The 21,800-nt window shown below is 42.4% G+C and overlaps 1 protein-coding gene across 1 annotated transcript; it reads right to left on the bottom strand.

The window, feature by feature from the left end:
• Positions 1 to 2,154: 2,154 nt before the first annotated feature.
• LOC116941739 (uncharacterized) lies at positions 2,155 to 19,023 on the bottom strand. The gene is made up of 6 exons (XM_032953144.2): positions 15,952 to 19,023; positions 15,000 to 15,148; positions 13,314 to 13,467; positions 11,119 to 11,400; positions 10,152 to 10,430; positions 2,155 to 3,521 (listed from the first exon to the last, which is right to left on the bottom strand). Exons 1-6 carry the CDS (start codon positions 16,243 to 16,245, stop codon positions 3,135 to 3,137), a joined length of 1,545 nt encoding a protein of 514 aa, XP_032809035.1. The 5' UTR covers positions 16,246 to 19,023; the 3' UTR covers positions 2,155 to 3,134.
• Between the last annotated feature and the right edge of the window lie 2,777 nt (positions 19,024 to 21,800).

The raw sequence follows: 21,800 nt of genomic DNA, 5'->3' as shown, positions 1-21,800 counted from the left end.
AGATTTTTTGACCGGGGTTGCGAATCGCGGGAAAATAATGATTGCGAAAAATGTTTTTTTTATACCGTGTACCAGTGTACCGCTAATACATTCCTATGGTTATGTAGTTTCAGCCAATCACTGAGTGTTCATAGATGCGGGAGTAAATCAGAGAAATGCCATACATGCAATGGTGAAACACTATTCCATACAGATGGAACAAATAGAGATTAGACCACACTTTGCTGTACCACCCTTCTGGAAAGGCAGGGTATAAGTACCTCAACACCCACGGGAAGGTAGTTTCGCAACTTTTATGTAAATCCACTATTTGCCTACAGTGCCAGTTTACAGGTGTGCATCACCACCTCATGTTTACAAGTAGGAATGTTATGACAACCGGCCAATAACCTACAGTCATGCCATGTGTGCGTGTGCTGGAGAGGGGGTTTGGGGCAGTGGTGTTGCAGTCATTCATGCAACGCACTCTGAACTAGGGTTGTTAAATCTTTTTTGCAATACCAATAACCGAATGGAAACAGTGGGTTTAACCTCGTTAATGGGGTTCCCACACATATAGAAATGCCTGGTAACCATTAAAATATTTTACCTTTTTAACTGAGAAACGGAGATCGCAGTCATGGAGTTATGGTTACCACACCAGACTTGCAATCCAGAGGTCGCTGGTTCTGTTTCATCTCCTGTCAGTATAAATGGGTACACCAGAGGTAATTGATAGGAAGGTCGCATGTGGTGTGTGTACGCCCATACCTCGGCCAAAACGTCTGGTTAGCGTGGAAAAGTAGACCAAATGCCACACAACAGAACATGGAGGCACCTCGCCTTCTAAACTATTGCCAGGTCAGACAAATACGTACGTACTGCTTTAAACTCAGTATTGGACTCAGTAAAGCAACACTTTTCATTCCACTTTACTGTTCACCCTTGATGCCAATTACTCAACCCATCACTGTGATATGTTATTCAACGTCTGGTGTTAGGCCTCTCTAAAACAGGAGTGAAATGCATTAGGGAAAATGTCTTCAGTTAATTTACACGTAAGTTAATGCCACATATTTGTTGCTGATATCCAGATACAATTCCTCACGATCTAAGGCGTGCTACCCTTTTTAAATGCATCGTACCTCGTGAAAAAAAAATTGGTTTAGTCTGGCATTATTTTTGGTTGACGCCCCTCGATTCGGGAAGCAATTGGCCTTCAAATTGCATATAAATTCAATTCCATATCTGAGTTTGAACAAAAATATAACAGGCTTGAAGTAAACTTTCGTAAATATTTGTATCGACTGTTTTTGCGACTACCTAAGGGGCCGAGGGGGGGGGTTGAGAAATGTGACGTCACATCAAAATTCGCAACTTTAAATAGAGACAAAACGTTCTACTTAATTAAATAGACTTTTTAATGTTTTGTCCTAGAACATCAGAGTGCAGCGCCACATTAAATACGCACTACAATGACAATAGTTTAATGCGATTTGAAGCATGGTTTTTTTTTTGGGGGGGGGCAGAGCTTTGTGACGTCATATTTGAGGTGGGGGTCTGACTTTTTGTGACGCCGTGTGACGAGGGGGTGGTGAAAATTGTCCAAAATCGCGTGACGTCATTTATGGACGGCCCCTAAGCTATTTTGTAAACTTTTAAAAATAATACTAGCACTGCCCACGCATTTACGTTGGAGGGGTGGAAGGTGGCTGTGGAGTGTGACGTCAACACGCACCAACCCAGTTCAACGCGATAGGATACGAGTGACGTCATCACGCAGCTCTGAGCTGTGAAATCAACACCGCGCACGCACAATTTTCCTGCCCCCACGCGAGCCAGACAGCCAACCAGCAAAACGCTTCTATCGTATTTCGTATGACGTTATGCAATTATATCCATTACCTCGACTTTCCTAATCTAGTCACATTTGTCTCCTTGTAGTTATATATTATAATTATGTTTTATATATATTTTAAGTGCAATGTAGCATTTTACTTAGTCTTTTTCACATTTCAGTGTATTCATTTCATTCATTCTTAAATGCAGTTTCCATTTAGTTAACTTTCAATATCTAAAACAATATATTGTACCTTGTTTCTTGATATAATCCATATCGCCCTTGCAAATGCGACAATGTCTCACGTGTCTCATTAAAAAAGGGATACAACAACAGTCCCTTAAAATGTTTATTGGATCTTCCTGGCTCATGGAACATGCCTCCCTAGCATGGCTATGAGCTGCCCCCACCCCTTTTTATAGAAATATTTTACAACCGAATGTAAAACCTTACACCAAAACGTAAAAGGTAATATTTACAAATCATCAAATAAATGTAGGTAAGTGACCACAGCATAACACAATCACCTCTAAAAGCAACGTGTAAACCACCACTTAGGGGCCATGCATTTAGTACGTACGCATGGAGGGGGGGTTAACCCAAATGCGTACGCTTGCATATGGGGTCTACTGACAATGTACGCATAGGAAACGTGGGGGGCGGGGAGAAACCTCGATAACAATTTGTCTACATTGGCCTTCAAATTAATTAGATAGTTCGGCGGTGGACTATCTGTTTGCTTAAACACGTGAATATTATTCAACCTTGATCGTTTCTGCGTGGATTGAATATCGTCCGTTCTATAGGAGGGTGGGGGAGTGCGTCAATCGTACGTACGCAGGTGGGGGGGGGGTGTAAAAAGTACGCGTGCGTACAGGGAGGGGGAGAGGGGTCAAGTTTTGACAGATTTTTGCGTACGTACTAAATGGATGACCCCTTATAGTGCAACATGATTTTCATGAGCTGTATACAGGTTCATAGGCACGAGTCTCCTGAGACATCCACCGACATTCACACGTCTATCCATATTCATTATATATATACCAGAAATATGAAAAGAGGGCAGAGTATAATTCAAAAATATATATTTTAAAGCAAGCCAATAAAATGATCCCACTACCAGTATTTACGCGTGAGGAGACCACGTTATCTGCCCTCTGTTTTATTTATTACTCACACCATACTTGGCTGAGTTAGTGTGAATATATTGCCAGGTCTTGTGTTGGCATATTAATAGCACAAAACATGCAGAAAACGACTGCATTTTCTCCCACGAAACAAACTAATTTCATTACACATGTCAAAGCATTTGAAATTACATGACAATAGTGATTCCACTTAAGGCCAGGCCAAATGCCAATATGACCATTTCCCAGATGCCAATATGGAAAACAGTAAACCCTGCCGATGTCGTGGATTCCTTCATGTCATAGGAGCACACACGCAAGTTCCCAGCCACATCTGTGATGTTAACGCTAAACATTGTGTTGCAGCAGTCTCCGGAATAGCTCTTGGTCAACGTCTTCTCGCCAACGTTGCTGCTCATGTTACCAGGTGGATTTATTATTTTGATTCCCGACCCAGTGTCATTGAACCGGATGGTTGAACTCCACGTGCTGGATTTGCACTTGACATCCTCAAGCTTGTTGGAGCATTTTGTTTCGGTCAACGTTTCACAGGTCGGAAGAGACGCATCATCATACTGTGCCCATGGATGGGGTGGGGGAAGAGATATAGATATTGCATTAATTTGGAGATAAATACTGAGATAAATCTGCATCATACATTGCAAGCATATATATTTTTTAAATATTAAAAATGCTTTTGCACATTTAATGTCATGACATAAATACTTGCACAGCACTGATTGGAATACATGTGTAATGACCGAAAATTACCCCAAGCCAATATGCAGCCTAACGGTTATTTGTAAATAAACAAAGGTCTCCAAATGGTAGAAAGAGGCCTTCACGGTGATTGGTCGGGAGGCAGACATTTAAGGGCATTGGAGGAATAAAGTTTGTACGAGAACAATCAGAAAACAGAGAGTATCCATTATAGGGGAAGGACAGAGATTAGCTAAGGGGAAAACAAGGACAAGAAGGTTCCAGAAAGGGAGCCCGAAGAATATATTGAGGCGTAAATGATGACTCGGAGGCAGATCTTCGTGTAGGGGCTCACGCCACGTTTATTAAGGGCTTACGCCAGTTGTTTTATTAAAGACCTCTCTTCGCACACGACTCTGTATACTGCACACTCACTGCCTACACTCCACACCCCAGGGGAAAGGTACTGGGGATTCCCTAGCACACCCACAGGCTACCCTAGCCTGGTGCCAATTTACCCCTACCCTGGGGTCCCATCGCTACCCCAGGGGAAGGGTACTGGGGAGGTCTCTAGCACACCCACAGGCTACCCTAGCCTGGTGCCAATTTCCCCCTACCCTGGGTCCCGACTGTGCAGTACACGTTCCCGGACTCTCCAGACGACCCTGAACCTGTGACGGGTTCAAGCTTAAATCTCCCAGGGGGACATGACGTCCCCGTCCCGCCCTCTGTGCGATGACTCACCATCCGTGACGTCATCGTACCAGAGGGCGAGCGTGACATGACGTCACTCACTCCTACTCTACAAATATAAAAGGGGAGAGCACGAGGAGTGGGGACGTTCGGAGGAAGTTACAAGCTGGAAGACAAGCACAAAGCCTAGGGTCCCTTACTACATCGTCGTCAGAGTTGTTACACAAAGACCAAACAGTTCAATAACAACACTAGCATATCTACAAAAACAGGTGAATGCCAGATTCAAGCAAGAACATCTGCTGGAATAATTCGTGGCTGAGCAATGACTTAAATTTCATGTTGTCGTCATGAGGAACTACAGGAAAATATTGCCAAATGTGGTTTCATCAAATGCGTGTTTCAGCTATACATGTGTAGTGTCTTTAAAAATTACTCACACCGACACGTTATAACAAATCACCTGCTTACACTTTATTCACCTATTCTTGCACCAGTTGTAGGCACTCCTGTAACTATCTGTACGGTCACTTATGGTTAATTTCTCCCTACTCTTATCTACCTTTCGCCTCCCTTATCCAGCACTCAGCAGCTCTGCTCTCAGCAACTTCGCACACAGCGTCTCCGCACACAGCGTCTCCGCACACAGCGTCTTCGCACACAGCATCTCCACACACAGCATCTCCGCACGCAGCATCTTCGCACACAGCATCTTTACTTCCCTGCCGCTGCCCTCACCTATGCTCCCTCAGACCCACTCACCCGTCTGTCCCGGGCGGGGGGATCAGCCAACACCCGCCCGGCGACGGCGTGAGGGTTGAGGTCCCTTTGACGGCTGGAGCGGCAGCGGTGAGATGTCTTTACACTTGGTCCCCGGCAACAACTCCCCGCTCCGCTCACGCACATGCCCTTATATTCCCCTGCCAATTATCCGAGACTTCTCGTGCGTCTCTTTAAACCAGACATGGGCAAAGTACGGCCCCCGGGCCATATACGGCCCGTTGGGCTTTTTAATCCGGCCCGCCAAACTTGTCCAAATATTATTATTATTAAATAAAATTTTACCTTTCTCCTGTAATGCCCCCATTTCCCCATTAGATGGCGCACTTTGACCGGGAGTGTGGTGTATAGGGCTCGAAAGGGCACATGATCTCGCAATGTATTGTGGGCCGTCAGCGCCATTTTCAGGGTTTGTTTACATTGCTGAGTTAGATACGGTGCTCCCTTCACTTTTTCTCTTTGCCCTGTGAGCCCTTCTGTAAAATGAGCGGATCAAGGAAACGAAAAGTGGACAATGAGTGCCGAGTGTTTAACACGGATTGGACAACAAAATACTTTTTCACTGAAGTCCAATCGAAGGCTGTATGCCTTATATGCCGAGAAACTGTCGCAGTTTTCAAGGGGTACAACATCAGCTGTTACTTTGCTACGAAGCATGCTAACTACGCTAGCAAGCAGTCAACGCAAGAATGGGCGGCTACGGCTCAGAGGTTGGCGGCTAATTTACAGACTCAGCAACATTTTTTCACCGACAAACTGCGATTCAATAGTGAACTACCAAGGCAAGTTTTTTGGTGGCATTCGAAATAGCAAAGGCTAGCAAGCCTTTCTCTGAAGGCAAGTTTGTAAAAGAATGCATGGTACAGACACCAGACATCTTGTGTCCGGAGATCAAAAGCAAATTTGAAAAAGTCAGTTTATCATGCAGGACTGTGACTCGCCGTGTGGAACTGATTGATGAAAATATAGCCAGCCAATTAACAAAAAGTCTGATTCCTTTGAGTTATATTCACTAGCACTGGATGAAAGTAGGGACGTAAACAGCTCCTCATTTTTATCCGAGGCATTGACGACAGTTTTGCGATAACAGAGGAGTTTATGACCATGGAGTCCCTGAAAGAAACAAAGCGGGGAAAGGACTTGTATAACCAGGTGTCTGCTGTCATCGAAAGAATGAAGCTACCTTGGAGTAAACTTGTCAATGTCACAACGGATGGGTCGCCAAATTTAACTGGAAAAATGTTGGGCTGCTGAAAATAATCCAGAATAAAGTGAAAGAGGAAAACCATGACCATGATCTTATTTTCCTTCACTGCATCATCCATCAGGAATCCCTGTGTAAGTCTGTATTGCAGCTTAATCATGTCGTGAATCCAGCCGTAAAACTTGTTAACTTTATACGAGCAAGGGGACTTCAGCACCGTCAGTTTATCACATTCCTGGAGGAAACTGATGCGGATCATCAGGACTTGCTGTACCACTCTCGTGTCCGCTGGTTAAGTTTGGGGAAAGTGTTACAACGTGTATGGGAGCTGAAAGAGGACATCATCGCATTTTTGGAGTTGATGGGGAAATCTGACGAATTCCCTGAGCTAAGCAACAAGAACTGGCTTAGTGACTTTGTGTTTGCAGTGGACATATTTTCACACATGAATGCGCTGAATGTGAAACTGCAGGGGAAAGATCAGTCTGTTCACGACATGTACAAACATGTGAAAGCCTTCAAATCCAAGCTCACTTTGTTCTCCAGACAAATTGCCAACAAATCTTTCGCTCATTTCCCCACACTTGCCATGCAGGAAGAGGCACCGCGAAACGCAAAAAAATACAGCAAATCTCTTGAGGACCTGCACGGAGAATTCTGCCGTAGGTTCTCTGATTTCGAAAACATTGAACAGTCACTTCAGCTGGTGTCCTGTCCCCTGTCACAAGACTCTGAAACAGCACCACAGGAGCTGCAGTTGGAACTGATAGATCTTCAGTCTGACTCCGTCCTAAAGGAGAAGTTTAACTCTGTTCAACTGAATGACTTTTATGCTTCACTTAACAGAGCCACGTTTCCAAACCACTGGAGGACTGCACAGAAGATGCTGACTTTGTTTGGCTCGACTTATGTGTGTGAGCAGACATTCAGCGTCATGAACGCCAACAAAGCCCGTCACAGATCAAAGTTAACGGATCAGCACCTCAGATCTATCCTGAGAATTGCCACAACCAAAATAACTCCAGACTTGGATGCACCGGCAAAAATGGGAGATCAACAACACTGTTCCCACTGAAACTGAAAGTGATGTGTTGCTGCAGCGAGGTTGAAGCCAAATCTCCGACACACAACCTGCGTGGTTGCTCTAACCTGTTAATGTAGATAATAAAGAAATTCAAGTGAGGTAATTGGTTTGGGCGCAGGCCTCAGATGTTTTCATGATGTTTGATCAGTCACGTTACGACATGTTTTTGTATTGGTCATGTTCGTGCAGTTTGTTAAATTGCCTTGCAAATAAATGCTTTGCTACCTGTTAAAGGCCAAATCCTTTCATGTAATGATATTTACATGTCATCTATATTAGTTCACACAAACACTCCATCCATCTGTTCCTGGCCCGGTCCCTCTGTCAAATTTTAGAACCCATTGTGGCCCGCGAGTCAAAAGATTTGCCCACCCCTGCTTTAAGCTCTCGCCAGGCTGGCGCCTATTGGCCCATAAATCAACCCTTATTTCCCGTCTATCTGGCAACATCTCCGGTCTCAACGTGCACAACCGGTCGACCCCGTTTGCCCCTTACAACTGTTGGTTTGTCCGTGCAAACCTCACGCACACCTGTTTACCCTCAGTTGCCCTCCGTTAACGCTGTGCACCACGTGATTCACTACTCTGCGCATTAATTACTTAAAGAGGTCTGTTTTCTGGAACACGGGGGTGATGTTTTGGCTATACGCAGTTTGATGCTACTCATATTCTCATCTCCATGTCAACAAGTAGCACACGATCCCCTTCTACTATACTGTACGTATATGCTGAGATTTCATATATTGTCGCCACCTTCCCTCCCAAAGACTCTCGTGCGATCTCACTTTTTAATCGTGGCCTCTTACGTGAGTTGAGTTGTAGTGATTGTAGTGAGAAAAAGCTGAGAAAAGTGATGACTCTAGTGCAAAAAGTGCAGTTGTTAGACAGGCTTGCAAGAGGTGAATGTTTGATCCGTTGGAAGATACTATGCTGTTAATCGACTGTGTGAACGACTTATTTGCCATGTATGTTTTGTGTTTGTTTTTGTGTAAGAATGTAACACATACTCAACATGCTCACACACAACGCAAATGTTCACACAATGCTGCATGCGTCTAGCCATGAACTCATTGAGGACGTAGACAGATATAGACTCCTCCAGTGAGGGAAAAGAGTATTTGATCCCCTGCTGATTTTGTACGTTTGCCCACTGACAAAGAAATGCTGGAATACCCATCCACGACCCATTTTCAATGCCCTGGCTGAGGGAAGGAGGTTCTCACCCAAGACTTTGACGGTACATGGCCCCGTCCATCGTCCCTTTGATGCGGTGAAGTTGTCCTGTCCCCTTAGCAGAAAAACACCCCCAAAGCATAATGTTTCCACCTCCGTGTTTGACGGTGGGGATGGTGTTCTTGGGGTCATAGGCAGCATTCCTCCTCCTCCAAACATGGCGAGTTGAGTTGATGCCAAAGAGCTCTATTTTGGTCTCATCTGACCACAACACTTTCACCCAGTTGTCCTCTGAATCATTCAGATGTTCATTGGCAAACTTCAGACAGGCATGTATATGTGCTTTCTTGAGCAGGGGGACCTTGCGGGCGATGCAGGATTTCAGCCCTTCACGGCGTAGTGTGTTACCAATTGTTTTCTTGGTGACTATGGTCCCAGCTGCCTTGAGATAATTGACAAGATCCTCCCGTATAGTTCTGGGCTGATTCCTCACCGTTCTCATGATCATTGCAACTCCACGAGGTGAGATCTTACATGGAGCCCCAGGCCGAGGGAGATTGACAGTTATTTTGTGTTTCTTCCATTTGCGAATAATCGCACCAACTGTTGTCACCTTCTCACCAAGCTGCTTGGAAATGGTCTTGTAGCCCATTCCAGCCTTGTGTAGGTCTACAATCTTGTCCCTGATATCCTTGGAGAGCTCTTTGGTCTTGGCCATGGTGGAGAGTTTGGAATCTGATTGATTGATTGCTTCTGTGGACAGGTGCCTTTTACACAGGTAACAAGCTGAGATTAGGAGCACTCCCTTTAAGAGTGTGCTCCTAATCTCAGCTCGTTACCTGTATAAAAGACACCTGGGAGCCAGAAATCTTTCTGATTGATCGGGGGTCAAATACTTATTTCCCTCATTAAAATCCAAATCAATTTATAACAATTTTTTCATGCGTTTTTCCGGATTTTTTTGTTGTTATTCTGTCTCTCACTGTTCAAATAAACCTACCATTAAAATTATAGACTCATCATTTCTTTGTCAGTGGGCAAACGTACAAAATCAGCAGGGGATCAAATACTTGTATCCCTCACTGTAAATGGTTAATCATTAGTAACAGTGTGAGGAGCGAATGTCGAGCTGGTAATTTAGTGTCAGTGGGGAGCGTTGGGCATGAGTGCCACGTTGCGAAAAGTCGAGTAATGAAGATGGGGGTTTTGTGTTGAGGTGAAATTGAAAAATAGTGTACACATACCAGAAATGGAGAGCAGCTCAGAATCCTTGATTACAATAACAAGGTGGAAATAATGTAGAATTAGTTCAACAAAGAGGGAGGGGTGATCTTTTCGGACCCAGGACCACAGCCTTATTTTTCCCATAACGTCTATTATTTGTCACACTTGGTTTTGGCCAATATGGAATTTCCCAGGAATGTAACCCTCCGTTTGGCGAGGTTTTACCTACAGCAAAGATGATCTGTCCACTGACAATTGACTCGTCATTTTTCTTAAAACCTTTAGCCCAATCCAATATAACATATAATTTGTAAATAAAATAGATCTGTGAGTGTAGTTTCAACGGTACCTTCATATCATAAGAACAGACACGTGTGTTCCCTGCGATGTCTGTGATGCTGATGTTTAGACTTGTGTTACAGCAGTCTCCTGAATAGCTCTTGGTCAAGGTTCTTTCGCCAATGTTGCTCATGTCACCCGGTGGATTAATCATTTTGATTCCTGACCCAGTGTCATTGAATCGGATAGTCGCGTTCCACGTGCTGGATTTGCACTTCGCGTCCTCAAACTTGTTGAGACATTTTGTTTCAGTCAATGTTTCGCAGGTCGGAAGAGATGCATCATCATACTGTGCCCATACCAAAATAAAAAATACATATGTGAAATCGAAAATAAACTTGTTTGCATGCTTGAAAACATAATGGATGCAAACAATAGTGCATTTATCCAGTCAATACAATGCTGAATGAGGGCCTCTGCTCATCGTTTAATTCATGGGAGGTTGTTTGAGCATAATTCGTTACTTTTGGCAACGTGTGGGAGTGAGGGTGTTGAGGGAAGATGGGTCAGTTTCAGATATCCCTCCAATGATGTCAGCAGTGGCCAGGAATTAAACACAGAAGCCCGTTTTGTAGTGAGATACACCAACCAATGTGACACTGCTGCCCTATGTTAATTACAGTTGAATAATTAGAGTGAGTCAATAAAATTATATGCCGAGTTTAAACTAACCAGCCCACACTATATATGTAACAATAGTGAATTTAGTTTACACTTAGCATATGATTATGTTGGACTTACTATAATTTATTGAACTATAATTAACATAGGGCAGCAATGTCACAGAAGAAAGTTAAGAACTTGAGCACGCATCAAAAAGCAGTTAATATCGAATCACTTTCCAATATGGAGGATTTAAAAATATACATTCTTGTAAAACAACTAGGCAGTATAAAACAAAAAAATAAGATTGTCACATATGTATGATGTGAGGAAAAATCGTACGTTAATATCTCTGAGTGCAGTTTCCACGGTACCTTCATGTCATAGGAGCATATATGCGTGTTCCCTGCCATGTCCGTGACGCTGACGCTTAGAGTTGTGTTGCAGCAGTCGCCGGAATAGGTTTCATTCGACACATTTACACCAATGGTGCCATTCATGAGGCCAGGAGGATCAATCGCTTTAATTCCTGATCCCGTGTCATAAAAACCGATGGTTATGTTCCATAAATTGGATCGGCACTTGGCATATTCAGTCGTATTGCTGCATTTGTTTTTCACCAAAGTTTCGCATAGAGGCCAGGCATCATCATTGTACTGTGTTGATACAAAAACAAATGTGAATGTTATGATTTGAACCTGGGCAACAATAAATTAATATTTGGCATGTGGAAAATGTTGCTCTCATCATAGTATATATACAATCATATAACACCAAATGTCACCCATCGTTGATTTGACCATTTGCACCATATTTATTGAGGTCATGCATAGTTCGCCAATCGCACCGCTAAGGCACAATTATTCGCGGTTGACCCTGGTATTCCTGTACACATTGTAAATAAGTTTTGTACAGGTATTCTTACTGTACACTGCTCGCAATCATGCTACCGCGGAAGAATACACATGCCGTCTTTTCTCCATATCGTCTCCCACACAGCCCATAGTGTATCAAAGTTCACATGTTGCTCCCAGCGTCCAGTGAGATGCCAGTAAAGTTCAGCCGCCTAATATTTATCTTACATTATTTTTTTCCTATTCTATACATTTACTGTAAAAGTTATATTTAACACTTTACAAAGTATTAATCATATTTTACATGAAAAATATAAAACAAAATTAGGGAGTGTCGTATTACAAAGCGTGAACCAAACCCTAGTTTTCGCATTTGTCTTTGAGTTTGCGGATTTGCCAATTGCGGCTATTTTGAAAACGTAATTCGCGATTGACAAGGGTTTGGTGTACTAATAATATGGTTTAACATGTCAGGCAGTGGCGTTTTGAATTGTTTGAGTTTGAAATTGTATAACTGCCGTAAGCATTTCAGGTGATGTGTAAAACCCCTGGTTCATATTTTTATGATTACCCTTCTTGGCCATTGAAACACTTTATTATTTACCATCTAGCTCTCTTGTCAAATGGCAAATAGAGGTTGCATGACTTTCACTGGACCTACAAGTATGGAACACTAAACTTAAATCACTTTGACTAACCTCCCATTCATAGTATTATTGGCGTATCTCATTCTCGTTACAGTATTTTAAAGGCATGAATCACATCTTGCCAATACAGTTTGCACTCTTGAGCACGGTATTATTGTGCAACTGACAAAAATGCGGGACTTTACATGTCTTGGGAAGACTTGCATATTTATCGGGGCATCTACCTCAAAGAGGATGATAATGAGAAAACCATGACAGGTGGCAAACATACTTGCCTTGAGGGGATCTATTGGCAATGCCTGGTAATAAAATTAAGTTTGGTCAATAGGAATTAATCTAGAAGCATTAAAATTGAGGGAATGAAAGCAATAAAAAACTAAACACAGTAAAATGTATCAAGAAACAGCTGTTGAGGGAATTAAACCAACTGACAAAAGACTGAATAAAATAAAGCACTGGGTAGGAGTGATAATAAAACATGGAGCTTTACATTCTGCAGTGAGTACAATATAACCATGTGCTCTAACACCACAGCCACGTAGTCCACGTGCTTCTGTAATTGCAGAGGGAGGTATACTCTTTGGTTCTATTGGGTAAAGTCACGTAGGTAAAAAATAAAATAACAAAAATCACGACGTTTCGGCCACAACACAAGCGGCCTTCATCAGGTGAAGGGACGAGACTGTCTGGAGGACAGCGCTGGAGTGAAAAAAGCCACGCTCAGATCACGACCTTTAAGTCGTGACCGACCTTTAAGTCGTGATCTGAGCGTGGCTTTTTTCACTCCAGCGCTGTCCTCCAGACAGTCTCGTCCCTTCACCTGATGAAGGCCGCTTGTGTTGTGGCCGAAACGTCGTGATTTTTGTTATTTTATTTTTTACCTACGTGACTTTACTCAATAGAACCAAAGAGTATGGATCCTAGCAGTCACGAAAGCTTTAAATCTAGAATTGCAGAGGGAGGCTTTGTTGATTTATTTGATAACTTATTTCGAATAGTTCTCTATAAATGCAAAATGCAGCTCGGCCAGGTCGGGTGAGCCACGATTTTTCTGTCCAGTATTATTACCTTTATAATTTCTGCTTGAGTGACTATGAAGTTGGACGTCGAGTTTGCTCCCTGCACTACCAGTGAAATTGTACCAAACATTCCGATTCCCAATGTGGAATTGGCTTCCAACTTCAGCGTTAAAATCACGGAGCTGTTCTTGCTGATGTTGAATCTGCACAAGCACCAACCAATCCAAGTTTATAAATACAACAAAATATATATTTTTACACAGTAACAAAGTTAAACATATTGGAAAAACAGTTACACAAAGATTACTCATCATAATAATACTTTACATCCCTTTTCAAATCCACTGGAAGTTAATAAGTGGCGTGTATTGACGTGGATTTCCATAATGCATTTGATTCAACAAAGGAAGATATAACGTGGGCAACATTAACATCATATGGAGTAGGGAAAAGACTGCTACAGATTCTGCAGGATATAGGTGAAAGGTCAAAGTCAGCAGTAAAGTTTGGACAGGAAACAGGGAAATGGTTCCCAACAACAATAGGTATGTAAGAGAGAGATGCACTATCACCAAACAACTTCGTCACATACTTGGAAAGAGTGATGGATGCCATTCAGGAGAACGGCACATCAATATTTGTGCAAGGAGAAATAATAAATAACCTGAGATTCGCGGATAACATAGATATGATGGAAGAAAGACGTGTTGTATTGATGGAAAGTGTTCATAGGCTAAATCAATCAGGAAAATATGTAGGACTGAGGGTTAATGTGGAAAAGACAGATGATGCTGTTCAGAAGGGAGGACATTAAGAAAGAAGGAATAATAAAAAGCAACAGTATTGTGAATGTTAAGGAATTTGTATAGTCTACTGCGATGGGATACCTGCACGAAATAAATAAGAGCCACGATCGCAAAGGCAAAAGGAGTAATGGAAGGATTCAGTAACATCTAGAGAAGCAAGCAATTCAGCTGCAAGACCAAACTGAACATCTTAAGAACATGCATGTTCAGTACAGTTTTGTATGTCTGCGAGACTTCGACATTAAAAAATACTGACAGAGATAAGATATTGGCACTCAAAATATATTGCTACAGAAAGATACTGTATCTAAGCTGGACCCTTACTTGTAGAAGTAAGAAAAAGATTGCAGATAGGAGAAGACCTGATGCCGGTAGTTATGAGAAGGAAACTGCCACTATTTGGACACATACGTAGGATGGACAACAGGAAAATGTAAAGTGTGTTGTTTGGAAAATGCCAGGAACTGGAAAGAGAGGAAGACCTAACAGAGAATGGCTGGACGACATAAGAGATTGGTGCCGTAACATATTAGCATAAGACAGAAGAAAGCGCAAACAACTGACGAAATGTGCAGTGGACACCTATGGGCTATCTGCCCATCTATCATGATGATGATGATGATTGACGTGGAAGCATAGAATCAAAGTATGACAATGGATTTCCTGCACTTTCCTCTACTGCCCATACATATGTCCACGAGTGTTATGACAAATCTGTTTGTGCACAGTGGTCACCCATACAAGCACTATCCAAGGTCAACCCTAAATTCTGGGTGATTTTCTTGACCATCCTGTTGCGTTATAGACCATTTTGTCATAAGCAATGTCTTATACCAGAAATAATATATGTATATGAGGTGTGCATCTATGAGATGCTGTTATTTCTTCTTTTAACAATTGATATAGGTGTGTGAGAAAATGTTGGATACCTGTTCGAAGGGAAAATGGTTACAATAAAGCCAGGGTCTGCACTGGCTGTAGCTTCGAATGTGTCGGCATCACCAGAGTTCGTGACGGAGATGTTGAGATAGGCTGGAGTGCCATTGATAAGCTTAGGGTAGAGCGCTTGTGAAACAATCTGTGGAAGGCAATTCCATAACAAATCAACGATTTTGTATGGTTCCATAAAACCAGGGGTCGCATTTTTTTTTATTACTTATTTTATACACATATATATTTCAATATAAAAGTAGCATAGTAATGGGTAACTTAAAATAATCAAAGCATCACTGTGGAGATTATAAATAACAATAAATAAGCAGATAATGTATCATTAATATCTTACACAACCCATCAGCCACGCAGGTTTCTGGGAGTGCATAATTTCAGGAGAATTGCTTTAAGTAAAGCAAACTCTTTATTTGTTTCGACATGCAGCTTCTCATCAATAGTCAGGCTTGCTGGAATCAATGCTGGTGAACTTCCGATCGTATAGGCTATCTTCATGATATGGGTCCAAGTTCGACGAAATATAATATAATACATAACTCAAAATAATAAGCAGCGTCGTTGTGGAGAATATACATAAATGTCTCTCTATATTTGTCTCTCCACAACCAAAATAACACTTTCTTACACAACTCATGAGATGATTCAAGCAAGCCTGACTGCTGTTAAGACTCTGTATGTAGAAACTGGTGCAGAGTTTGCTTGTATAGTATTTGAATAAATCCTGCTGTAATTATACACTCGAAGAAGACCATGTGCCTGATTGGTTTGTGCAAGATATATTTTACATTTTATGTGGAGAGAGAGATATAGAAATACGATATTGTCTGCCTGCGTATTTTGTTGTAGTAATGGACAGTGCATTGAAATGAAAGAGCAAACATAAATAAATGAGTCAAGAAATCAAGAGAGTAGCCAACGATGGGAAAATACCTGCAGTGTTATTGTGGTGACTTGAGAAACTGTTGGAAATACTCGACCAAAGGTGTCATTTCTCGAGTCCTTCCCGCTGACATACACAGAGAACTGCTCCTCTGGGAGGGAGTCAATCTTTCCAATATAGTCTCCTGGGCTGGTGTCGTTCAGCAGGATTGTTTGGAGAGGTCGACCGTCAGGTGATAGCAGTGTCAGCGTCTCAGCAACAGCACTGCTGGCGTCTTCACCTGTAATGGTGACTTCCACCAAGAGTGGTACACCTGCAAACCCATCATGATCATCATCAAACATCACGACTCACCATTAGCCACTGACCAGAAACTGGCCATCACTTTCTGTGCCGAAGAGGTCCACCACGAGAAGTGCAACTCTCGACAGGAATGTCACCTTCTGTGAACACCTGCAGAATATTGCTGTAAAAAAATCACGAGTTAATCTCGTGCATAAACTGGCCAGAACGACATGGGGAGCAAACGCAACAATGCTCCGGACGGCCACGACAGCACTAGTCTTCACTGCGGCAGAATATTGCGCCCCAGTCTGGAACAAAAGCATGCACCCATAGCTGATGAATACACAGCGAAATGCAGCCATGAGGATCATCTCAGGGACGCTAATTAGCACACCACTGCTGTTGGTTGTGGTCCTCGCAAACATCGCTCCTCCGCAGCTCTGTCGCGATGCTGCGTGCGTGAGGGAGTACCGTGAGGCCATTGTAAATCCAAACCTCCCAATAAACAAGGGCATTTTTAGTGCCACCACTGCACAGGCTCAAATCCAGAAAACCTTTCTGTCAATATGCAAAGAACCTCTATGACGATGACAAAACCACCAAAGCACGATGAAGGGAAGACTGGGCGAACACCAACCTGCTGCAAAAATCCACTGTCAGCATCCTCCAACCTGGATCTGACCTAATGAGGAAGATCTGGTCCTCTTTGAATCGGATCGGGACACTCCATGGAAGATGTGCACACTTTCTCCATGAATGGAAAATTAAAGAAAATACATTTTGTGACTGTGGTGCAACATCTCAGACCGTTCAACATATCGTGAACGACTGCCCAATCAGATAATTCAAGTGCGACCTGAAACAAATATACGCAGCTACTCCTGAAGCAGCCGAATGGATATCAAATATAAACATCAATTTGTAATCTGTTGCAATCCCCAAAACTGCCTTAAGAAATAAGAAGACCCACCATCACCCATCACTCACAAACGTATGTTTATCACTCAGATATACTACACCACAACTACTACACCATTCCCATTATCACTCACCATCACCAACCCTCACCTTCACCCATCACATAGCAACTAACACTCATTATTCAACTCGACATCACCACGACCACACCATCATCACTCACCATCAACACTCACCATTACTCACCAAAATCCATCACGTGCCAACCACCACTCATTATTCAACTCGAGACTATTCATCACTCACGATCACGAACCAATACTCACAATTACTTACCATTGCTCATCAACTGCTGCACATCATGATGGTCAAGCATAGCGCGTTTTCAGATGCACTTCTGCTACTGTCTGGAATGCTCTTCCTTCCGATACTAGGAAGCCACTGGAGCTATCCACTTTTAAATCTAAATTGAAAACTATTTGTTTTAGAACTGCTCTTTGTTTAGTTTGCTGTCCATTCCCCACACCTTCGATTATCACGCTTGGCTTTGTATGGTGCAAAATAAGTTCACATACATACATCATTCAACTACAAACCACCATCATCAATCATAATCACTAACCATCACCAACCAACATTCACCACTCATTGCTGAGGACCAGCACACCAACCATTACCGCACCACCATCGTTTTATTTACCGTATACTTAAAAAAATTACAATTAATGTTTTGGATATTTTTTTACAAGGGGTTAGTTTTTTTTAAACAGCTAGAATAATGGGGGTATTGAGAATGTTTTTATCAGTAAGTACTCAGTTGGAAAATACTCTGCGATGTTCTCTCAACACAGTAACATCCCCACATTATTAACTTGTAAGGCAATTCAACTCACCATACTCATTGGATCCATTGTATTCACTTCTCAATGGACTCAAATGATGCAGGCTACTCACTGTTGTGCTGTAGGAGTAGTGGTGTAAGGGCCTGTCGAGTTGCTAAGAGACGAGCAGTAAGTAGCCTATGTGATAGAGCCGGGATTGGCTCACCTTTAATGACGGTCAGAATTTGGGACAGGTGCACAGCACTGTCAAGCTAAACAAAATAACTCACAATATATGGAGGGAAGCATTATGATGCAGAAATGTGTCATGGCCAAACAACGACATCCTTGGGCGTGAGTCTTCCAGGAGCAGTTATGGAACAGGAATCGAGACTAATAATAGCGATAGCGTATACAGAAGCAATTAAGCAATTACAATCGATGCTAATGATGAACCCATGCTCGAACCCATTGATTAAGCCGTACATCAACCCGTCCTGTGGCCCGTGCTGGAGCACATGCTCCTAATCCCAACCGTTACCGTAACCTTAACCTTTATCGTAACCGGGTTTGTGGGTTTGAGGTGTTGTGCTCCTTAGTAATCGATATAACGATTTGTATGCGGCGATTGAGGAATCACCACTCTCTATTGGTTGCTAATTTCCAGGAAATAGTTTTCGTAGACTAGATTTGCCATTTGCATGTGTAGTGTCCTCCTTCCTCTCGGCGTGTGGTGTGCGGCGCACACACTCAGTCGGAGACGAGGTAGTTGCAGGAGGCACCATCTCTCTCTATTATCTCTATCTCGTTCACACCACCAACTCCGGCCTCCTCTCTCACGACCATGCTGCCGTACAACCCGCCCCAGACAAGACCCTGCCCGCTTTGCACCGACGGCGTCGACCAAGACAGCCAACTACTGTTTGGCCGCGCAATGATCGGGCAAAGGTGGCAGTGATGAAGGCGGCGACGACAGCGACAACGAGGCGAGTCCACTCCCCGAACCGGCAGCCCGGAGCTCTCGCTCTCCGCTTATATTCTACTCAATGCGGCTTGGCTCCTCCCTAGCCGGGCCTCCCTTCTCGAACCCACCAGAGGATTCCAGGCACCTCCCTATGAGGTCTACCATGACCCTTGCCCCAGTTCCTCCACCCTGCCGGCACACCCATGTATATGCTCAACAGCGTGTGCGCTAACTATCTACCACAGTTGCTACTGCTGGAAAGCAATTGGTACTGTGTCACTAAACATGCATGATACACGCCCTTAATTAGTGGTCTATTTACATCGCGCCACAGCGCCCATAATCACTTGCACACAAATAGAGTGCACGATGGAGTAGTGCCATCTCGAAGGTTTAGGTATTTAGGTATACTTTACAAGTGCCTGCACGCACCACTACCGGGCGCATTTAGGTTTAGGGCCGCTTCTTAAGACAATAAATTGACGAGGTAGAGCATGTCCATCACCACTAAAAAATATATCTTTGTTATTTTGCCAAGGCCTACTTACTTAAAAAGCTATTTTTCAGAAGCGAACAGGCCACAAATAACAGCTAATCGAAGTGGCTTATCACGTGGAAATTTAGAGCAGCCAAATTATCTAAACGCGTGTCGATTCTAAATGTGGAGGGAAAAACTGGAGGACCTGGAGAAAAATCTACGCACCTACAAGGAGAACATGCAAACTCCAAATATACAGACATCAGTGTTGGGATCGAACCCACGAACCTCCTGCATATTAGGCGAGGCAGTTTACATCTCCCCACCAATCTATCAAGAATCACAGTTAAGAACATCACCCTGATATGGACTACAGGCAGCCCATGAAGTGGAGACTCGAGCCGGAAGTATCAGGAAAGAATCGTTTAGTGCTTTTTTATGAGTTGTGACAACTAACCTGCTGATGGTCTATTCGTGATAACCCTTATGCCGGGGTGCGGTCCAACATCATCTTCAACTCCAAATTTGTACATGAAATTCAAGGAGCTTTGTCCTGAAAGCATGAGCAGAACATAATTAGAATTGTAGGCCTATTGACATTGATAATATAGCTGTCCCATGCATGGCCACCTTTGTCTCCCCAGTGCTGACGTTCACACATCACACCAGGTATTAATTTAAAGCTAAAATTTGTGAATGCCCAAGACCGGCTTCTGATAGTAATCACTGCCGATATTAGCCATGGCTGGCAATTGAGCTCAGGTTGCTGGGATATTAACATCGTACTGATCACAGTACCACCTTACAAGTTGATTTGTAGTGATATATAGATGTATGTGTCAGGAGCCCAATGCACTATTTTAACCAGGCAGTTGTATATACGATATAAAGATAACTGGTGCAGGGCCGGATTAAGGTTCTTGTAGGCAATAGGCACTGCTGTTTCGTAGGCCCTTAGTGATAACTTTCTAGAATTGGTACTGCCTATGTTACTACCGTCACTGTGACTCAATTATTTCATGCATACTTCTTCCAGCCACTGGACAGATGTCGTTACTGATAAGTTTATTATTTAGTCTGTGCCCTACTTCAATGGGAGTGCACGGTGTGCCGCAGATAAGCATATTTAATTTGAAATAATTGAATAAAAAACATGGTAAGGTTAAAAATATTAGAAGGGAAAATGTATTAATTATCATATCGGATGACACAACTTTAAAATGATGCCGTTCATTTTAATCGATAACATATTCAATGTTTTGACAGGACGACCGCATGGCGAACGCTATAATTGCTTTTCTTTTTGCTTAAAGATTTGACTTATTTTAGGTGTAATATGCCTCACAATGAGTCAACGACTTGTTACAACTGCCATAAAATTTCAACCAGCAGCCAACAAATTAAATAGCAAAAAGATTGAAAAAAATATGAGTTTTTTTTCAAGAATACCAAATTTTGTCAAAATGACTACATTGAAAAATAAATTCCCAAATCCCCCCAGTTTACCTTATATATTATCATTGCAGAAGTGGCTGTTATCTTAGGCTAAATTAGAAAAAATAAATTGCACTTAACCCTTAGGTCTATACTTAATATAATTATATTATAATTGAATGTTTTCCTTTCTTAGTAGTCTCTGTCTTGTATTCCTGTTTGGTCAAGCTGTTCAGAGATTGTTATTGGCTTCTTGCTTTGTGTATTAAAATAATTGACTGCTGTGTAATTTCTTACAATGAAATGTAGCGAAATTTTCGATAATTTTGTATATTTTTATCTATGCACGAAAGAGGAAATAATTTGCCGATGGGATTGTTCGAAAACCAATTTGAAGATGGTATTGCTAATTTTGCCATGAAAAAATCTCAACAAGTTAATCTGTGTTAATTTCTCTCATCTTTTTAAAAGAAAAAGATTAACATTGACATGACTCTGCCTCTTTAGATATACAATGTGCCTATCCTTGCTATATAAATATATTTATTGAAGAAGATATCTTGGTTACATTTTTTATCAGACAAACAAAAAAACGTAAACATTTTTTGAAGGCCCTTTAGCTTTCGTAGGCCCACAGCACAGTGCCTTCTGTCCCAATTGGATAATACGGCCCTGAATTGGTGGCATATAGTTTATGAGTCAGAATGGTTTACAGCTGGATTAGCACGTGCATGGATCTGGAGGAGAGGTAAAACCGGACAGATTTGATTTAGATTTGGGTGAGCAGGCAATGGGCATGGCTTATTGGGTGTACAAATTACACACCGGGTTCGGTGTGTAATTTCGCCGATATGCGGCTAACCTATGTCTAGCCAAAATTCGCTTTACAGTATGTGTTTTTTTATTTACTCATGCGTCTATGCAGTCGTACGTGCGACATTGTGTACTTTATGCGCTGCTTCGCAGGTAGCTGTCTCGTGTGGTTTTGCATTGTGCGCC

Source organism: Petromyzon marinus, chromosome 1 (assembly GCF_048934315.1).
Source record: "Petromyzon marinus isolate PM22_M1 ecotype Great Lakes invasive population chromosome 1, UKy_Petmar_22M1.pri1.0, whole genome shotgun sequence".
Taxonomy (NCBI): domain Eukaryota; kingdom Metazoa; phylum Chordata; class Hyperoartia; order Petromyzontiformes; family Petromyzontidae; genus Petromyzon; species Petromyzon marinus.
Note: the sequence above shows the minus strand (reverse complement) of the source record. Positions and strands in the feature narration are given on the sequence as shown.

Coding starts and splice junctions, on each gene's coding strand:
- LOC116941739 (XM_032953144.2), bottom strand. CDS start 16,245: ATGTTTGATGATGATCATGATGGGTTTGCAGGTGTACCACTCTTGGTG. Junction 13,468..14,999: donor ACCATTTTCCCTTCGAACAG/GTATCCAACATT, acceptor GTGCTTGTGCAG/ATTCAACATCAGCAAGAACA. Junction 11,401..13,313: donor CTCAAGCAGAAATTATAAAG/GTAATAATACTG, acceptor GTATCAACACAG/TACAATGATGATGCCTGGCC.